At 39.2% G+C, this 21,386-nt stretch overlaps 1 protein-coding gene across 1 annotated transcript in view; it reads left to right on the plus strand.

Moving 5' to 3' along the window:
- Positions 1-21,386, plus strand: part of axl (AXL receptor tyrosine kinase) — a 65,498-nt gene that overhangs the window by 29,765 nt on the left and 14,347 nt on the right. The window contains exons 5-10 of the mRNA XM_088345657.1: positions 3,465-3,545; positions 4,568-4,683; positions 8,917-9,112; positions 20,125-20,267; positions 20,337-20,481; positions 20,582-20,590. Coding sequence (XP_088201783.1) covers positions 3,465-3,545; positions 4,568-4,683; positions 8,917-9,112; positions 20,125-20,267; positions 20,337-20,481; positions 20,582-20,590 — 690 coding nt within the window. The remainder of the gene's footprint in view (positions 1-3,464; positions 3,546-4,567; positions 4,684-8,916; positions 9,113-20,124; positions 20,268-20,336; positions 20,482-20,581; positions 20,591-21,386) is intronic.

Consider the following 21,386-nt stretch of genomic DNA (forward strand, 5'->3'; position numbering starts at 1 on the left):
CCTCTATCAGGAATGACACACTGGTAGCACTGTATCTATGGATCGTCGTGTACGTTTGTGCTAACCGGCAGCCATCGAGAACATTCGACAGCGATGATGCAAATGCTGCGGAATGTCTTAAGTGTCGGGACGCGAGACACTCGTTGGCCTAGATGGTTGAAAATGTATCATTTTGACTGTTATACCTCACAACTATTGATTTTTGGGACTCTTTTTACATCATAGGTCTCCAAACTATCTCTCTACAGTATCTATCTCTATGTATCTATCTCTATCTATCTACCTCGATCTATCGCTCTCTATCCAACTCTATCTCTATCTAACTCACTATCTCTCTATCTCTATCTACAGTATATATCTATCTATCTCTATCTATATCTATCTTTCTCTATCTATATCTATATATATCTATCTCTATCTATCTACCTATCTCTATCTAACTCTCTATCTCTATCCGTCTCTCTATCTCTATCTATCTCTCTCCATCTATATATCTCTATCTATCTATCTCTAACTAACTTTATCTCTATCTATCTCTCTATCTATACCTAACTCTCTATCTCTATCTATCTCTCTATCTATATCTCTCTCTCTATCTCTATATTACAGTATATATCTATCTTTATCTACAGTATCTATCTATCTATCTAATTGCTCTGTGTGCTAGGCTGGCATTTCTGGCTGTTTACAGTTTTTTCTGTGGGTTTTTAGCATTTGGCGCCTCAATTATGAACCTAATTTTTTAATCAACTTCCATATATAAGTTTCACTGGTGACGTACAGCCAAATCGGGGTCACCTTGACCTTAAACTGAAGTTGAAATTGTGCCCTATGTATCCTGGAGCAAACCATTCGTTCTATTAGCGCTATGTCAGCTATGCGCATAATAGTCTCGTGATTGCGCTTATCAGAATTGGAACCTGCCGGCTGAGATTTGCACGAGTATAATTTTATATCCGAGCTATACGTACTCATGACAAGAACCATATATGGTTCACGAGCCATAGGTTTCTGACCCCTGATTTATAGTTTTAAACCAAAGAAGGAACCATTTTGGCGGAAGGCGACAGCTAAGGCAAATGGACAACAGGAAATGAGATTTTTCTAAATACGAAATCAAGAGATATAGTACATGTTAATGTGAATTGGTTTCTAAGGCTTTTGTGTTCAATTATCCGTAGTAGCACAACTAGGCGCAGGCACTCCACATAAGAAATGAAAAGGAAATTTGTGCTGACTCTCCTTGCACAGTCATCTTGTGACTCACTTAGCCACAAAAACCACAACTTCTTTCAATGCCTTTTTGTCTCTGTCCCTTTTTTTTAGCTAAGTTTACTCAGGGTTCACACGGGTGCTTGAAGGTCTGAAATATGCTTGAATTTTGGGTGACGCGCTTGAAAATGCTTGAAATTCTTGCCATGTTTTTTGGAAGTCTGACTCTGTAGACCACGCGATAAATGAAGATACTTTTATCATTTTAAAGTGAGACACGCCCTATTTGGTGTCTTGTCATTATAGCGTTTGCAGAAAAATAGCAAAAAATGAAAACAAAAAGGAGAAAAATGGCAAAAATGAAATACTGGGTGCTGTCCAAAATGTCCTTATAAAGCTCAGGTCTCATACAGGCCCGCCAATGGATTTAATTCGGCCCGAGAGAAGCGCAAGAGAAAAATGAGCTGCAGTTTGAAATATGTCCACTTGATGTCAGGCACCACTGACAAAGCAACTTTAGTAGTATTTCTTTCTATATCACTCTCTTTTCTTTTATTCTATTTTATCCATCCCTCTCTCCTTCTCTTTCTTTTTCCCTCTCCTTCTCCCCTACCACTCTTTCTCGCTCCCTCTCACTCTCTAACTATTTTTCTTTCCTACTCACCCTCTCTTTCTCTCATTTTTTCCTCTCTCACTCTCTCCTTGTTTATTTTACACACTTTATCGCTCTCTTTCTCATGTTCATTCTTTATACTCTCTGTCTTGCCCTGTTTTTCCTTTTCTTTTATTCTTTTGATCTTTCTCCCTTTCTCTTTCTTTTTATATCTTTCTTTATCTCCTCTTATCTCTTTCTTTTCTTTCTCACTCCTTTTTTCCCTTTCTCTAGCTACTGTTCTCATCCACGAGTACAGCTCTATTTAGAACACCAGCGGTTTTGGCTCGGCTCACTATGAACTGGCTCTTTCTGCTCCCACCCAAACGGCTCCTCAGATTTGTTTTTCTAGTAATTTCTCATCAATGATTATGAAACATTATGCCACAAATTATTTTGTAATCAGTAATTTCATGTTTTACAGTGGATCCCTGATACAATCTATGAATTATTGACTAATCTACAAAAAAAATCCATAAAATATAAAACAATTTTCGCATTTTAAACACTAAACAGACACAACATTTCTAATTTCTTTCTTTTTTTGTCTTTCATATTGTAGTCAATTATTACCCATCACCTGTTTAGTTCTTTCTGTGTTTTTCAGGAAGTCTGACGTAGCCAGGCTGTGCTAGCATTGCTGAAGCCAAATGGCGGAATTCATGTCAGTTTATAGCAGCCTATTGACACAGAACGATCGTAGATTATAGATAGGACCAGTTCAAAATAGCACAAAGTATGGTCTAGCACACAGGTGTCAAACAGGCGGCCCGCGGGCCAGATCAGGCCCTCTTAGGGATTGAATCCGGCTTGCGAGACAACACTCAGAGAAGTGCAAGAGAAAAACAAGCTGCGGGTTGAAATATGTCAACTTGATGTTGCCAAAGCCAGGTGCCTCTCACAAAGACACTGTACTTGTATTTATTTCACTCGCTCTCGCTCTCTTCCACACCTTTTCTCTCACTCTCTGTCTCTGTCTCTTTCACTCTGTGTCTCTCTTTTTCTCTTCCTTTGTTGCTCTTTGTCTCTTTCTCTCTCTGTGTCTTTTTAACTTATTTTGCTCTAACTTCCTTTTTTCCTTTTCTCTTTCTCTCTTCCTACCCTTCGCGCTTTCTTTTCTCTTTTCTCTCCTTCTGTCTTTCTATTTCTCTTTGGACTTCTTTCTTCCTCTCCCTTTCTTTCCCCCTCTCTCACGACTTCTCTTTTTATCTCTTTTGTTTCTCACGCTCTCTCCCTCTCTCTCTTTCTTCGTCCCACCCTCTCTGTTCTTTTCCCTCCCTCTTTCTCTTATTTCTTCATCTCTCTTTTTCTTTTTCTTAAATCTACTACTCCGGCCCCCGACAGAATTTTTGTTCTATCGTGTCGCCCCCGAGTTAAAATGAGTTTGACACCCCTGGTCTAGCAGCAAAATAGCAACTTCTTTTTTTAGTTATCAAAGTCAACAAAAAATGCTGGATTTCTTGTTATGAAGGTACTGGAAAAATGGAAAAATTGGCCTTGAAAGTGCTTGAATTTGGCCATGAATTATATATTATAATACTGAGTGATGCTATACTCCAGCAAAAGTTTCCCCTTCTCATCCCTTTTTCCTCTTGTTTAGGTTTAAACCGGACCAGCAGTTTTTCCTGCGAGGCCCAGAACCGCAAAGGTGTGGCCGCTTCTGGATCCGGCACCGTTACCGGTAAGTGTAAACACTGATTTTTCTTGGGCCGAAGTTAACTTTGAAGTTCAAGGGACATTGTGTATTATTTAGCACCTCCTAGTGGTGAAAAAAATCTGCTTTTTCTTTCTTTTACACTTATCGCATATTTCTTCATACGTTCATACATTCTGTTTTTCTTCTTTTCTCCCTTTTTTTCTGTATCTTCTCCTTTTTTCTCCTTTTTCTTTTTTTCTTCATTCATTCCTATATCTATTCCTTTTTTTTCTTCATTCATTCCTACATATATTACTGGTACTTTTTTCTTTTCCTTTTTTCTTTTTTCCTTCTTTATTCCTTTCTTTTTTCTTGCTTTTTACTTTTCTTTGTTTTCTTTTTATTATTTTTTTGTTTCCTTTATTTTATTATCTCCATTCTTTCGTACATTTCTTCTTTTAAGTTTTTCTCTTCATTTTCCTTATGTTGAGGTTTTTGAGTTTTTCCTTGCCCTCATGTAGGTTTTAGATCAGGGATGGTGTAATAATACTCTGTGGTTTGCAATAACCTGTGCAGCCCTTTGAGACTCTTTGTGATTAAGGGCTTTACAAATAAACATGACTTGACTTGACTTTTGTCTTTTTCCCTTTTTCTCCTGCTCTTATTTCTTTTCTTCCTTTTTTCTTGCTTTTTTTCATCTTTCTCTTTTCCTTTTGTTTTGTTCTTCTTTCCCCTTGTCTCATTTACTTTCTTTTCTTTTCTTGTCTTTAGCTTTTCCCTTTTTTCCATCTTCTCTTTCTCTATTTTTCTTTTTTCAGGAAAGGCTCAACAAAAAATTCAAAGAAAAATGGAGCTTTCTGTTAAATTGAGTCTTGTAGTTTTTGGTATTACTTGTGATTTGCATCACTTGTTTTCGGTGGTATTAAAGAATACAGCAACATCTACTGGTCAAACGATACACACTGTCCCATTAACTTTTATGTTAAGGCAAACTATCACCCCGAGGGCCGCAATAGAGACCCCGCCTTTAAACGTGCGCTCAAACGCTCCCATTGTATTTTGATCAGTTCTACCGGCCGCACCTCTCAACCTCAGAGCCGTCAACATCGCGGCCACTGTTCTCCAGTTGTCATGGCAACCCGGCTTCGGCGGAGACTACCCGGTCATCCGATGCACGGTGCAGGTGAGCTTTGCCAGCGTCTTTGTTTTTGCTTTTTCTACGGAGAAGAAAAAAAACAATCCTCCTAAACCTCCCCCACAAGACCCACCCAGCTTTGTCAGGAGCAACACGCTCGGGTTTCATTGGGGGAAAGCGGGCCTCCCTAAACTAATCTGATGCAGCGGGCCCTCCCTCTCGGTGGCCATTACAGGCGAGCGGCGCCGCCTATAAATGTCTGCTTCTAATAAAGCTGCTCCGAGTCACTCTTTCGCAACACCCTCGCCCTCCCCCGTTGGAACGGGGGAACAAGTCGAGGGGCCAGGCTCGACAAAAAACAAAAAAAGAAAGTCAATGATGTCAATTCGGAGAAACACTACATGGAAAACTTGATTCAATTTAGCTAAAAGGCTTAGAAATATTAACTTGATTATCTCTCTGAACAACAAGCAGTACTTTAATCCATTACATTTGAGCCACGTTCTTTTTCACAGATTGACTGTGAAAAAATAAACAGTGAAATAGGGAATACAGTAATCCCTTGTTTTTCACCGTGTCACGTTCCCAAAAAGTCCTACGATAGATAAAACATGCAAAGTAGAAACACATCCGTGATGATTAAAATGTAAGAGCCAGAGAATGTGGCCGCTTCCCGCAAGTTGCAGCTCTTGGTAATAGGTTTCATAGGTAATGGATCTGGTGTTGGTGAGATAAAGAATTAGCACAGGTGTTAAGAAAGTTTTTACATAGCCTAACTGTAACAATAGGATGGACCTGCAGCCTCGCTATTGCTTTCTCTCCTCAAGCCGCCTCAGTCTCTTCCCGTACCCGATAATAATCCACATAGCACCTGTGGTGATACGCATATTTTTTGCGCTCCTCTTACTTTCCTAAGTCAGATTTAATTGATGATATTCTTTATTAATGTAACGGGCCGCTAAAGTCCTAGCTATTGTTGTGCTTCACAATTTGTTATGGTTGACGTATTGACTTGTGACTGACAGCATACACCAGCCTATCGCAGTCGCGCCCACAAACAGTCACGCCCACAAACAGTCACGCCCCCATAATGCACACACACAAAGCCTTCTGTATTCTGCCTTGTGATAGCATATGCTGTGTGTTGTCTTCTGCAGAACACAATGCATTGTACGCTAAAAAAAGCCGCTATGTATCAAAACCGCGAAAATTAAACCGCAATACAGTGAAGGATTTCTGTATGTAAATATATATTTTTTTTTTTAAATTTAACATCTTACAAACTGGTAAATCCACCTGTGTGCTTTTTTTTTTTTTTTTGCTTAGCAATCAACAACAATTACTAGTGACAATTTCATTATGCTGCTCACTGGTGGCCAACGTGGGCACAATAGAGTAGAAATAAATAGTCATTGTCATTGATTACAACATAGTGTTCTGCGATTATTTTGCAAATATACTGGTTGAATTATATTGCGTTTTTTTTTTTTACTGCTGCTGTTATTTTTACTATTGTTACAATGCACTATTCTTCACTGCATTATTATTATTATTATTATTATTATTATTATCATTATTATATCTTGGGCAAATTTTTCTAAGCACTATGTTGCAATTTGTATTTGTTTGCCCTTAATATTGGGTGAGTTTCTGCCTTTGAGACAAGTCTTAGAGTTTTCTACTCGCATACCAGCTTGGTGGCCTTGGGGGTAGGGCGCCCCGCCCCGAGACTGGGAGGTTGCTGGTTCCAGCCTCGGCCGGGTCATACCTAAAACTGACAGCATTGCCTCCCTGCTGGCGCTCGGCATTATGGGTTGGAATAGGGGGGTTTTGGTCACCTAATGACTCCCAATGAGATGTTCCAACACATCAGTTGGGTTGGGCGAGGGGGCTGGGAATCCCCTCCTCTGTATCAATCTCCCAGAAAGAGTCAGAAATGGGAATGTGTTCTTGACTCTAGCCACCTCCCACTAGGGCAGGGGTGTCAAACTCATTTTAACTCGAGGGCCACAAGATAGAACAAACATTCTCTCGGGGGCTGGACTAGTAAATTAGAGAGAAAGAAATAAAAGAAAGAGGGAGCGATAAAGAAAGTAGGGGGAAAAGAAAAAGAGAGGGGGAAAAGAGAGAGTAAGAATGTGAGAAACAAAAGAGATAAAAAGAAATAGTGAGAGGGGGAAATAAACAAGAGGGGGAAAGAACTCCAAAGAAAAATAGAAAGAGAGGAGAGGAAATGGAAAGAGGGGAGAGAAAGAAGGGGAGAAACAGAGAAGGGAAAAACAAGACAGAGAGAAGGAGAGAAAAGGAAAAAAAAGAGAGAGCAAAATAAGGTAAAAAGACACGGTGAGAGAAAGAGACAGGAACAAAGAGAAGAAAGAGACAGAGAGTGAAAGAGCGAGAGATAGGGAGTGAGAGAGAGAGAAAGAACTACAAGTACAGCGTTTATGAGAGGCACCTGGCTTTGGCAACATCACGTAGACATATTTCAACGTGCAGCTCATTTTTCTCTTGCGCTTCCCTCAGCATTGACTCTTGGGCCGGATACAATCACTTACCGGGCCTGACCTGGCCCGCGGGCCGCCTGCACTAGGGGGATACGGCTCCGGTATATACTCACATATTTAGTTATTTTAGTCCTTGTTATTTGCTAAATTATTTTATTCCTTCATTGCAGATTGATTTTCTTATCGAATGTTAATATGATTTTTGTGATTTTTTAAGATCTTATTTAGTGTAAAGGATCTTTGAGAACATTGGACATTTTGTCGGCCATAATGGCTCAACCTCACCCAGATCTTAACTTCAGCTGCCTCCAGTAAATTGAGTTTGAGACCCCAGTGTTATTTCATTTACCCAAAATTATAAAGAAGTATAAGTTGATTGAATTGTCTCGGTATCCCAATCAGGACACATGAACCTTTCCCAAAAGTCATGCTCCAAAATCCAGGAATAGGCGTCAGGAACGAGGTGTGAGTCTCGAGTGAGGAATGTCCTGTGACTCGATGAGATTAAGCGCTTGTTCGCAGCTCGGACGTGACTCACGGGGTCAGGAATTACACAAATGCAATTTACCCTGGGGTGGGCGGCGTGGGGCACGCCCCTAAACTCGTGCGAAAGGGTCTGAAATTTCTAACACCCGCTCAAGACCTCCTGAAACCGGTGCAGGCTCTAAAACAGAACTGCTGACTTCCGATATCGTGGGGAGGAAAAATGTAATGATTCTCGTTCGCTCCAAAGCCGCAGCGGGGAAGTCGCATGTGGTCACGGCGCCCTGAAGGCACCGCGAATGAGACCGAAGCCGCAGAAATTTTGCCTTAACAGCACTCAGGATGTTTGCTTGTGTCCCCACAAAGCACACACCCCAAAACACAAATAAAGCGGGACCTCTACATACAGTGAAGAAAATAAGTATTTGAACACTCTGCCATTTTGCTATTTCTCCCACTTGGAAATCATGGAGCTGTCTGAAATTTCCATTGTAGGTGCATGTCCACTGTGAGGGAGATAAACTAAAAAGAAAAATCCAGAAATGTCAATGCATGATTTTTTTTAACGATTTATTTGTGTGATATAGCTTCAAATGTGTTGGTCAGTAGGTAAGCTCTTCTTGCGCACTTAAGATAAAAGTTACTGTAACTTAAAATGAATGTGAACACACACATCCTTTCATTCATCACTTTTTTGCACTTTTAGTTTGACTCGCAATGGTATCACTTCCTACAGGCCTTTTTGAAGAAAAAAACTTATCCGAGGAGATTTGTCCCATCTTCAAAAGCGTAAAGCAAATGTTCTTTGATAGAGCTGTCGCACAAACAGTTTCCACTTTTTATGGATGTAATATTCGGTTGTCGACAGAAACAGCAAATTTCTCCTCTTAGCTAGCACCTCTCTAATCTCCTCGGTAGACGGCAGTTTCTTTGGATTGTTCTTTTATGCAACAGGAATGTAACCTCCCTTAGAATTTATAGTAACAAAGCGTGGGGTAAATTGTTCTGCGACTTAGTAATCTGCACTCGCTGCTTCCCGATTGTACTCATTAGCTTGGTTACTTACACTGTGTACTGGACTTATGTTTTTTTATTTGGTATTATGTCTTGCTTCATTTCAATACGCATCATTCTTTTTTTTTTTCAGGCTTTGTGATCTGCACTCGCTGCATCCCGATTGTACTCTTTAGCTTGGTCACTTACACTGGACTATTGTTTTTTTATTTGGTATTCTTGTGTGTAGAGGCGCACCTCTAGTTTTTGATGTCGACTGAATCTGTTGGTTGACTTCCAGGTCAAACACTGGGACGATCCATTTTCCGGAGGTCCGGACGAGATGGTTCTGGACCAGAACGTGAACGTGCCTCCGCCCGAATTCTTGGTGGAGGATTTGGAGCCGCACAGCCGCTACGGGGCCAGGGTGGCGTGTCACAGCAGCCAGGGCCCATCAAACTGGACCGCCTGGGTGGAAATGCGTACGGCAGAAGGAGGTGAGTTGGCTAAACGTAGCTTAGCCCCCACAAGGGTCCAACCGGCTCTGCAGTCTTCACTCAGCCGCATTGCATTCTGCTTGTTTTGCTTTCATTCATTCTGTAATTGGATACAGCAGTCAATTTGGTGGAACCATTATTATTCTAAAGAATACCTGCTCCATATTCTCTTTTTGGAAATAGTTAGGATCTACAGAGCAGAAGTCAATGGAAGGAGACCAAGAGGAAGGCCGCGATTGACGTGGATGGATGGTGTTATGAGTGCACTGCAGGAAAGAGGTCTAAATATGATGGAAGCTAGAGCTCTTGTTGGTGATAGAAAGGAGTGGAGAGGTGTTGTGAAAGGATTGTGGGATTGTGGACGCGTTCTTAAGGATAGGCTGGGCACCCGTATGATGCGGCAGGGGTAAACCAGTGAAAGCTGTCGGGCCCTGCTGTTGAACAAAAGAGTGTGTCGTGTCACCCTGACCCGAGTGACATGGCCGCTTTCTGGTGTCCCATTTCATCTGGAGGGACGAAAGCATGACCGACTTAGGTGCTGAGGTGCCTGACTTGTTTGGGTGTTTAGGTTTGCCATGGTCCCAAAAATGTTTGTGTGTGTTTTTTGCTATTTATTTCCCTTTTCTTTTTTTTTGTTATTGTATGTGTGTGTCTTGCTGTCGGTCACCCCTCTTGAGGGATACGACCAAGGTAGATGGATAGATAGATTGATAGGAAATAGTTATTTTAGGGTGCAGTTGAAGCGAGTCTCAACTTAGATAAAGTGGTTTATACATTGGTTCGTAACTGTGTGTCGACCATTCTTAAAAATACTTACTCCATATTCTCCACTTAGATGTTGTTGATGAGGGCGTGGGTCCCTAAATCTCCTCTTGGATACAGTTTATACTGTGGTCAATATCTGCATGACTTCCAAAAAGATGTTCTGTAGTGCTTGTTGTTGTGAGACATTGTCTGGTTTAAGTCTTGAAAAAAGAGATTGATAGCTTGGAAGTCCTCTGAGAGCATCCAAGGTGTGGTTAGTTCGAATCCCAACCTTTCCATCCCGAACTCCCTGAACACAACACGACCTGTTTAGGAACAGTGAAGCATTTAGAAAGGAAGGGCGTCCGTTACGGAAACGTGACCAGCCGTGAAAAGTGAACGTTTCGACCTCTTGTTTGCCTTCTATCCAAGGCGCTATTTTCCGTGCCGGCTTTCAAGGAGTAAATAGGGGCGGGCCACGCGACAGTCAGGTGATGGGTGTTTTCCATGACCTCAGAAAAAAACAAGAAAGAAGAAGCGCTGCTGCTGAAAATATGCACTGGAGATGCTTGTGCTCCAAAGAAACCTTCAGAGTTTCACTTCTTCAGTAATCAAGTTTGTTTTGGTTCCTTTTCATGAGAAAGTACCAAAACGCAGTCTCTTGGGTTGCATTTCCTCGTATTTGCTCAAATTTCCTGGAAGGTCACTAAAGGCCAAGACTGGCACTTATCATCTCTTTGAAACGGTCCTAGTACTTTACGTCGTCCCCGCAGGCCCCATGTGGTTCTCATCGGGCTGACGTACAACGTAAACATGGACAGTACTCTGGCATGTGCCTACTAAAAATACATCAAAATGGAGGGACACTTGTACTTGCAAACCAAAACTCTACTGGTGCAAAACCTAGACGTAGTCATGCGGTACTTGCAGTACTCAGAGGTACATGTAGAAGAGCAGACTGAGGAGATGATATCTTCCTCATGCCATGAAGCTCTTTAACTCCACCCGGGGGAGTAAAATCGCACATTAAACCCCGCCCCCACATTTTCATATTACCGTATTTTGATTACAGTGTGTATTTTCGGTAAGATATTTAAATACTCTACAGCAAAACGTTATATTGGGTTTTTTTTTTATTCTATATTTTGATTTTATTATTTTATTTTTCAACACAAGGATACTGCTGGAAGTGTGAATTTCCCTAAGGAGATGAATAAAGTATCTATCTATCTCTATATCTCTATCTCTATATATCTCTATTTATATATATCTATCTATCTCTATATTTATCTATCTCTATCTATATATATCTATCTCTCTATCTATCGCTATCTATCTCTATATATCTCTATTTATATATCTATCTATCTATCGCTATCTATCTAGCTATCTCTATCTATCTGTCTATCACGTAGTCAACGTTATATGACTTGTTGTGGTTAAAGTAGTACTTGTATTTTAGTGGAAGTGATGTAGTACTTGTAGTAGTTGCATTACTTGTGGTCCAGCATGTGAAGTACTTACTTCATAGCATTACTTGCAGTTTACGATTCACTGATTGCTTCACCAGTACAAGTTGTAAATACGCCTTACTTGCTGTAGTACTGAAAATAGTACCTACAGTACTCGTAATTATGCACTAGTTGTAGTACATGAAGTATTACTTTTAATACTCATAGTACTTGTTTGATTTCAAGTACTACTTGGCTGGTAGTACTTGTTCTTTTGATGTAGTACTGTGTTTCAAGTAGTCATGCAGTACTGATGCATTAACTTTTGTACATGTAGTAGTGCTTGAAGGACACATTGTATTATGTGTGGCAGCGATACAGTAATTTTAGTACTCAAGGTATTACCAGCACTTGTTGTATTACTTATAAAGTTTGTAGAACTTGTAGTACTTGTCTTGTAATGATGCGGTACTGTTCTTGTAGTAGTATTGCAGTGATGCCTTTCTTATACTACACATTGTAGTATTTAAAGTAATTGTAGTAGTACTTGGAGTAGTTATGCAATACTTTTAATACACTTAGCAGTAATGGAGCATCCAAAGACTTTTTGGTATTGATGGATCACTTGCGGTGGACGTTGCACTACTAAAATCTATCATAGTTGTACTTGAAGTACCGGTACTTAAAGTAGTACTTGTAGTTCTTTTATTACTGATGGAGTACTTGCAGTACACATAGATTTACTAGTAGTACTCTTAGTAGTTCATGTAGCTCTCAAAGTAGTACGTTCGTAAGTTGAAATCGTTTGTATGTTGCTTCAGTGCTATATTTTGTATGTTTAAGGTTTATAGAAGTATGTTTAAGGCTCGTATAAGTAACCTGTATTGTTTTGTTCTAAAAAAAAAATAATAGGCTCCATAAAGATAAATAAATTTAAGTTTCACTTACTTTTGGAAGATGAGCCTTAAGAGTTAGGCAACTTCCTCCTCTGTGGTAAAAAGTGGCCGAAAAAAAGCGATCCAACCATTTTCTCAACCGTATCGAGCTTTCTTATTCCACTTTTATTTCCAAAGAACAATTCGCCTCTTTGTTACACTTTACAACAACCATATTGGATGGATGCACGAGATATTCTCATCTCATCTCATTAGCCGTACCGCTTATCCTCATTAGGGTCACGGGGGGGCTGGAGCCCATCCCAGCCATCTCCGGGCAGTGGGCAGGGGACACCCTGAACTGGTTGCCAGCCAATCGCAGAGCACACAGGGACAGACAACTCACTCGCTCATTCACAACTAGGGACAATTTGGACCGGCCAATTCACCTGAAATGTATGTTTTTGGAATGTGGGAGGAAACCGGAGTGCCCGGAGGAAACCCACGCAAACACGGGGAGAACATACAAACTCCGCACAGGAAGTCTGGAGCTGGATTTGAACCCACGCAGGATGTTCCCATGACATGAACTGTGCCGCACAAGCGCTAACCACTGCGCTTCCGTGCTGCCCTGCTCGAGATATTACCAATCAAAATATTAAAGATCTTAGCGCGCTGGAGATACAGTATAGAATGTTTACGCACGAACTAGGAAGAGGAAGCTGATTCATTTTAACTCGTATAAAAGTTGCATCCTTTTTCTTTGGCTACCAAAAATACGCTCAAACTTCCCCAACAAGTTCTTGTTGCCGCATGTTTTTCTCACAGGCCCACAAAATTCCCAAGTGTCCTCATTCTAAAAGGGACATCAAGAAGCAAACCTTTTCGCCTTTTGCTATTTTCGCACTCGTAGGATTTTCGCCGACGTTTGCAGCCGCCGAAGAATCCAGCAAAAACAATCTTTCTTTCGCATTCTTTCTCTTTTTTTCACCCCATTTTGGCTTCAACCTAGCGTTAGCTCACACGTTTAAAGGCATTGTGGGAAAACAACGGAGGGAAAAGAAGGGTCAGTGGGAGGAAAGCTTACTATTTTCCCATTACGGCCCTCCATTAACCTAAAGGAGAAAATAGCAGGAGAGGGATTTGAAACAGCTGTTTTGATTCCAGAAGAAACTTTTAATAGAATGTACTCTTACGGAATGATTCCGTTTTAGAAGTTATTTTATTATCCTTAATTACAAAATCGTCTACATTGTTTGATGTGGCACTCCAGAATAAACATATATTTATGATTTCCAAAAAAAACAATAAAACCATACAGACAAGGATAGAAAATGCAGAAAGGGATTGTTTTTTTCTGGGAAATTGAGCTAGCTAGCTAGCTGGACACAATTCTTCTACCCACTCCTCCTCTTGTGCCATCTTTTGTTACCTTGTTTTATGTGATTTTCTTCTACTTTTTGTATAGCACAAAATAAAGAAGAAGAAAAATGTCTTTTTATTAGTTTTAATTATTATTTTTATTTCCCATTGTCTTGTAATATGTACTTTTTGTAAATAGGTATATTTGTAACATGTAAAAAAAACAGAAGAGCCACCCGTGAATTATTAAGGAAGACGAAAGAGTAAGATTAAATATGCTTCCTCTTATTCGTTTTCGGACATGTTACGTAAACATTGTTTCTGCTTTTTGACTTGTTTTGTTTTTGTTTTCGCGACGTCCGAAATAAAGTTTCTTTCATTCATTCATTCGGAATACCTAACGCTACAGCTACCTAGCTCTTTAGCTAGCTCATCAGCTACCAAATTAGATAGCTAGAAGACTAGTTATATTGCTAAAAAGCTTAGAGGATTAGTTTCATCGCTCAAGAACTATTAAGCTACCTAGCAAGGTGCTAAGGAATATTGCTGAATGGATGGATAGAAAATGCAGAAAGGGATAGTTTCTTTTTGGGAAATTGATCCAGAGAACTATTTAAAGCTACAGCTAAAGTGCGAGAGTTAGCTAGCTATGTAACTAGCCCGATAGCTATCCAATTAGATAGAAGGGGAACTTGATACGTCAACAACTAGCTTAGAGAGCTAATAACGTCGCTAAAGAGCTAGCAAGCTACATAGCAAGCTGCCAATTTATATAGCTGGATAGTTAAAAAGACAGACACATAGACAGACAAGTCAATGGACACATTTAGATTGATACTTTGGAAAATTAGCTAGTAGCTCTATAGTAGCTTAAAGTACTGCTTTTCCCGTAGTACTTGTAGCAGTGATATACTGTACTTTTAGTGTTAATTCAGTACTTGTAGTAATGATACATTATTTATTATACATGTTTTGGTACTTAAAAGACACATAGTATTACTTGTAGCAAAGATGCAGTAATTTTAGTACTCAAAATATTGCTTGTAGCTTGTTGTAATACTTATGATATTTATAAAATGTGTAGAACTTGTAATACTTGTCTTATAGTACAAGTAGTAAAGATGATTAATTGTAATACTCATTGATGTACCCAAAGTGGTACCTGGAGTACTTGTAGTGTTTTTAAAATCATTGTCGTACTTCTTGTACTCAGAAGTACCACGTTCCTGTTGTACTGATGGTAGTGATATAGTACTGTACTTTTAGTATTTATTCAGTGCTTGTAGTAATGATACATTGTTTATTATACATGTTTTGGTACTTAAAAGACACATAGTATTACTTGTAGCAAAGATGCAGTAATTTTAGTACTCAAAATATTGCTTGTAGCTTGTTGTAATACTTATGACATTTATAAAATGTGTATAACTTGTAATACTTGTCTTATAGTATAAGTAGTAAAGATGATTAATTGCAATACTCATTGATGTACCCAAAGTGATACCTGGAGTACTTGTAGTGTTTTTAAAACCATTGTCGTACTTGTTGTACTCAAAAGTACCACGTTCCTGTTGTATGGTAGTGATACAGTACTGTACTTTTAGTCGTTATGCATTATTTGTAGAACATGAAGTAGTCATTGAAGGACTCATTGTATTACTTGAATATAGTGTAATTGTAGTATCAAAAGTAGTGGCTGTAGTAATTGTAGATCACAATGGTTCAGCCATGACGTCCTGTATTCTTTATCTTCTTCAAAGAGAAGATTTTATCAGTGCCGCACTGATGAGCTGGAGTAGGTAAAACCTTCTTATTATTTTCATGAGCGATTTTGTTGAATCATATAAATAATGACGATGTTTTGAAACTAAGAAAGACTTGTCGCCAAGGTTACGCCTATTAGCCATGTCGCGGAATTGACGCGCACGTCCGTGGGAGCGCTGGATTTATTTTGGGAGTTTCTCAGGTTTTTTTTGGCCCCGCTCTGACCTTTTTCTCTAAGACAAGAAAACAAACGCCACAGCGCCACTTTCAGGCCGTTCAACACGTTTCCTGAGAATGTGTCTTTGAGTATTTCAGCAAGGGCAGAGGGGAAAAGGTATTGCGGTTGACTTTCATGTCTCTATGGAAATTCCAGGGTTTGTACGGGTGCTTGAAATCCTTGAAAATGCTTGAATTTTAATGTTGTTTTCAAGGTCAGGAAAATGCTTGAATATTGGGTGAAGTGCTTGAAAATGCTTCATATTGTTGTGTTTCTTGGCAGTCTGACACTCTACAACCCACGCAGCAAGCAAGGAATTTTTCTTTAAAGTGCGTGAATATGATGCCGACACGCCTGCTCTGGTGGCTTGTCATTATGGCGTTGTCATGTGAAGCGTCACTGCCCCCTGCTGTCGCATCAAAGAGGACGGCTCTATTTAGAAAACTGACAGCTCCAACAAACAGCTCCTCAGATTTTTTGGGTTATTTTAACAATTTATTATTGATAATAATAGCTCACTATGCACCAAATTATTTAGTCATTACTCATTATAAATCAAAATAGTCTCAGATCTACAAAAAAAAATTGTAAAATACACAACAATTTTAGCGTTTTACACACTGAACAGCTTTAGTCGAAAAACAACACAAAATCCATGCCAATGCAAAACAATATTATTAAAGAATATTAACTGTTCATTGCTATAAATAAATGATAAAATTAACCATTTGCAATTTTGTTTTAATCAATTGAAACACAGATCCGGTGGAAAAAATTTGAAATAACTACAGCAAAAGACTGAAAGATTGAAGGCACTCTGCTTCCGAGCAATCAATATATGTAAAATAGGCCCAAGTTCGGCTCATCAACAAGATGGCGGACAATTATGTCACTTCCCTTTAGATCTGGGTTCTCAAACTCTATTTATTTGGGGGCCCCCAAAAAAGTTCTGATAAGAATATTCAACTGTTCACATATATAGTTTCAATACATACAGTACTTTCTTTTTTGTCTTCTGTATAGAATTCAATTATTACCTAACATTTATAGAGCCCTTCCCGTGTTTGTCAACAAGTGTGATGTAGCCAAGCTGTGCGTGCATTGTTGAGGCAGGATGACAGAATTCATTTCAGTTTACAGCAGCCCATTGACACAAAAAGAATCACAGATAGGAACAGCTCAGAATAGCACAAAGTATGTGCTAGCAGTAAGATTGCGACTAAATACAACAACAAAAAAATGCTGGATTCCTCCTTTTTAAGATACTGGAAAAAGTGAAAAATTGGCCTTGAAAGTGCTTGAAAAGTGCTTGAATTCAGCCACTAAAAAGTCGTACGAACCCTGTCTGACCTTTTCTCCAAGGCAAGAAAACAAACACAAGACAGCGCCACTTTCAGGCCGTGTCCTGAAAATGCATTTCAGCAAATCCCGATGGGAAACGTGATGCTTTTTGTTTGGGGACAGGGCAAAAGGGGCTGCGCTTGACTTTCATGTTTCTGTGGAAACTTGTTTTGGCCACAATGTCCTCTTTGTCCTGCCACGGAAGAAAAGAAAAGGAGGCTCTGCCAAAGTGAGGTGGAATGGAGGGAGGAGAAGTTTGGTGAGGGGGAGGGGAAGAGAGTTGGAAAAAAAAAAAGGAAGGAAGGTGGAGCTAGGGGCGCTAGATTGATTTTGGCTGGCGTGCCAGGGGCATGTGGAAACAATCAAACGTCAAACATTTCCTGATTTACATCACGCTTTTGGACGCCGTTTCACATATTGTGTCATCCCTACACATACACACAAAACCACTATGCATTACAACTATGCATTAAAGCAGGGTTCTCCAACGTGGTACCCGCGAGCACCAGGGTGCCCCCTGAGGGCAATTAAGAAGCCCGCAGACCTGTTCTGAAAATAACACACTACTGCTGGATTGTTGTGACTTTCTAGTAAAATGATTTATTTATTTTTTGATGGACTTAGTCTATTTTACCCTACTTTGAATAACTAACCCAGTGTCTGAAACTCGTGACAAAAAGTTAGCAAACACCAGGGCAGACAACTCTGAAAAGTTGCCTGCCCAGCCATAAAGTTGCCTGCCCCATTTTTCACAACTCGAAACACAATAAGACGTCTAATCAGGAAAAAAATCCATTGTTGGAAAGTATTTAGGATTGATAATCACAATATATAACAGAACAACACTTTAGAAATAAGTTTATTATACATCTACTTATAACTTATAACATTCATTGCATCACTGTCTCCTTATCTTCTCTGTTCCCTTATCTTCTTGGCTCATACCTCACTGTGAATGTGTAAAACTGGAGTGTCACGCCCAATTTCGTTGTCACAATATGTTAACCCATTTTGTAACAATGACAATAAAGGTATATTCTATTCTATTCTATTCTATTCCATCTGCCCTCAGTATATACCTGAATTTACTCATCTTCATTCACGCAATGTTTGCGTTGCGTCGTCTGCTACAAACCACGTGAACTCCTCTTTCCACGATGCTTTTAATTCACGTTTACGTTTTGTAGCGTCATAAGCATTGTTAGCTTCTTTTGAATATTTCTTCTGGGGCCGAGGTTTTGGCTTGATTCCTAACCACTTCTCCATTTTTCTTGTGTTCTCCGTGCATCTAGTTTGGAAAATGATATGCAAATGCACGACCTTATAACGCTCGGGAAATTCCGGAAGCTCGAAGTTATTCGATGCAGGCTTCCCATTGGCTGCCGAGTATGCAAATTGCCAAACGAACCGAAATTTACAAACCGAACAAAGATTTTTTTTTCTTGAAAATGTTGTCGGCCACCCGGGCAGAGACGTTTGGTAAGTTGTACTTCCGACGTAAAAAAAACACGCCCCGGGCGTCCGGGCAGATGTTGCTTCAGACACTGCCAATATACAGTAGATACACAGTATTTTTTATGTTATACACTTTGATGTGTTTTTCAGAGGTTCTGTGTTGTTTCAGTCAACATTGGTGAGAAGTTGAATTGTAAAGAGTTAATAGTTTTTGTTTTCAAAAGTGATTTTATAGCACTGAAGAGTTATATTTCTTTTTAGTTGTTGTGTACTTTGTTGTAGGGATTTTTCTAGCTTTTATTCAGGGATCAGAATTTTCCGCGGATCCGCGGATTTCCGCTGTTTTTGAACCCCAAAGGCATTCCGACTTTTTCACTTTTTCTCTTGCGTAGCAAACAAATTAAAAATCCGACTGTCTCACTCTTTCCTTTATTGCTCTGGCGCACCCTGGCGGCCGTTAGAAAAATTGGCCGCATTGTCGCACAAGCTGCAGGGACTGAACTGCATTTGAACTTATCTTGCAGTATTTACAAAAAAATCAGTTATGTGGGCAAATTATTTTAATCTTCTAAAAATGTTACTTAAATGATAAATATAAGCATGGTTTTGGACAAGTAAATTGCCTAAAACCCAGGTTTTGGGGGGGTTGGGGGAGGTTGGGGGAGGGGTTGTCGGTGGTGGGGGCTCCGCCCTGGTTTATTCCTGGACGCTGGCTATTTCAGCTGAAAATGAAAATCTCCATTCTGATCCCTGTTTATTATGAAAAAAAAACCGAAAGGTTTATTTATTTATTTTTTTGTCTTTTTTTTCACAAGTGAATTGTTTTATTTCGATTTTCAAAATCTTCGTTCGTTTTGGACATTTTCTGAATTTCGGTTCGTTTGGCGATTTCAGAATTTCGGTTCGTTTGGAAATCATGGAATTCCGGTTCATTTGGCAATTTGGATACTCGGCAGCCAATCAGAAGCCTGCATCGAATAATTCCGTGCTTCCGGACTTTCCTGAGTGTTATAAGGTCGTGCATTTCCAAAGTAGACGGTCAGAGAACACAAGAAAAATGGATAAGTGGTTAGGAATCAAGCCAAAACCTCAGCCCCAAAAGAAAGATTCAAAAGAAGCTAACAAAATTGATGACGCTACAAAACATAAACGTACAGTAAAAGCATTGTGGAAAGAGGAGTTCACGTGGTTTGTAGCAGACGACGCAACGCCAACATTGCATGAATGAAGATTAGTCAATACAGGTACATACTGATGGCAAATGGAAAACAGCAATGTCATATACATGCAATGAATTTTACAAGTAGAATTATAATAAACTTAATTTTAAAGTGTTGTTTTGTTATATATTCTGATTATCAATCCTTAATACTTTGCAACAATCGTTTTTTTTTTACGATGAGTGTTTCAAGTTGGGAAAAATGGGCCAGGCAACTTTAAACTACCGCTACCTTTTTCTCATGCGTTTCAGACACTGATATTAGCATTAAGGAACACAAAGTGCTAAACTTTAAGGGACGGATTGAGATTATTCAGTCAGTGATAGACAATACTCAATATTTTGGAGTTATTCATCATTAAAATGAGTCTGAATAAGTATCATTTTCCTGCTTGGACTCCTTTTCTGAAATTTCCTTTTTGTCCTCCATATTGCATTCTCTCTTGAACTATTCCTGTGTTCAATGTGCTGCTGTGGTGGATCACCCCTTCCCTCCTCTGCTAAGCGAACAAAAACACTCATATTAACCAAATAACCAAAATTGAGTGAAACACTGACTATGTCATTAAAATGGTCCGTTTCAGTGCCCGATGAAGCGCCGGGCAACGTGACGGCGCTGAGAAACGACAGCGGCGTCCTGCTGGCTTGGGACCGGCCAATGGGGAAGCTCAACGGGGAACTACTCGGATACTTGGTGGAATTGAGCGCCGAGCCCGCCGTCGAGCAGGTAAAGCGCGCACGCGCAATCGCTCTCGGACGCTCGACGATTCTCATGTATTACGTTACTCGCTCCCAGTTTGTCATGGATGCCGGCTTGGACACGGAGCTGTCAATCAACCTGTCCCACCCACTGGTCAACGTGACTTATAGGGTGTGCGCCTACACGGGGGCGGGGCCAGGACCATGGAGCCCCGCCCAGACTCTCTCCCTCGTCTCTCCTGGTAAGAAATTGCATATTTTTTTTCTTCCTGGAAATAATTTTGTTTAATCAGCAAAACGGAAACTAATTCATATGTTTTTTTTCTTTTTCTTTCTTGACAGAATTTGGAGGTGAGTTCTACCCGGTTACAGACTCTTCAAGCAGATTTTAGTTAGTCCGTACGTTCGCCAAGTAAAATATAAAAAATAAACCCCAAAAATAAATGAAGTAAAACCCCCAAAAAAATTAGTCCTACCTATTTACTCGCCTAAGTAGTATTTTAGTATAGTGTAGTTTTTGTTTCTTATGGGTTATGCATTTAATTATGTTGTGTTTTTTTAAATCAAAGTTGCTTCAATTCAAGTTATTTTGATCATTTTTGTATTCCATTTATTCTTATAGTTTTCATATCCATCTAAATAAATTTTCTTTATTTTATTAAATACTTAATATTATAACATTCAAATATATTATTTATAAATAGTCCTGTACATGAATATAAATTGTGGGAATATTTATTGTATGAATACAAATAAATAAAATATTTTCAAAATATTGAAACAAAAATAACCGTAAACTTTTTATTTACAGGTATATATATATCTTATTTGATCAATTTATCACTGAATTAAATAACAGTGCATGTATCATAAATATTACAAAAATATTATTTTTAAAATTTTAAAATACAAACACATAGAGACATACTCGTTACCATTGATAAATGTTATTAATTTATTGGTAAATGTAATTTATAGTCAATTCCATTTAACAGAAATATATTATTATTAAGAAAATATTTTTTCAATCGCAAAAAAAAAATACAAATTACAAAATATACTAATATATAAATGGTACACTGATATAAATTGTGGAAATATATACTAATTTAAATGTTTAAGAAATACAAATACAAAATAGAATTTT

This window comes from Urocampus carinirostris, chromosome 10 (assembly GCF_059441175.1).
Source record: "Urocampus carinirostris isolate Australia breed hairy pipefish chromosome 10, RoL_Ucar_1.0, whole genome shotgun sequence".
NCBI classification, from domain to species: Eukaryota; Metazoa; Chordata; class Actinopteri; order Syngnathiformes; family Syngnathidae; genus Urocampus; species Urocampus carinirostris.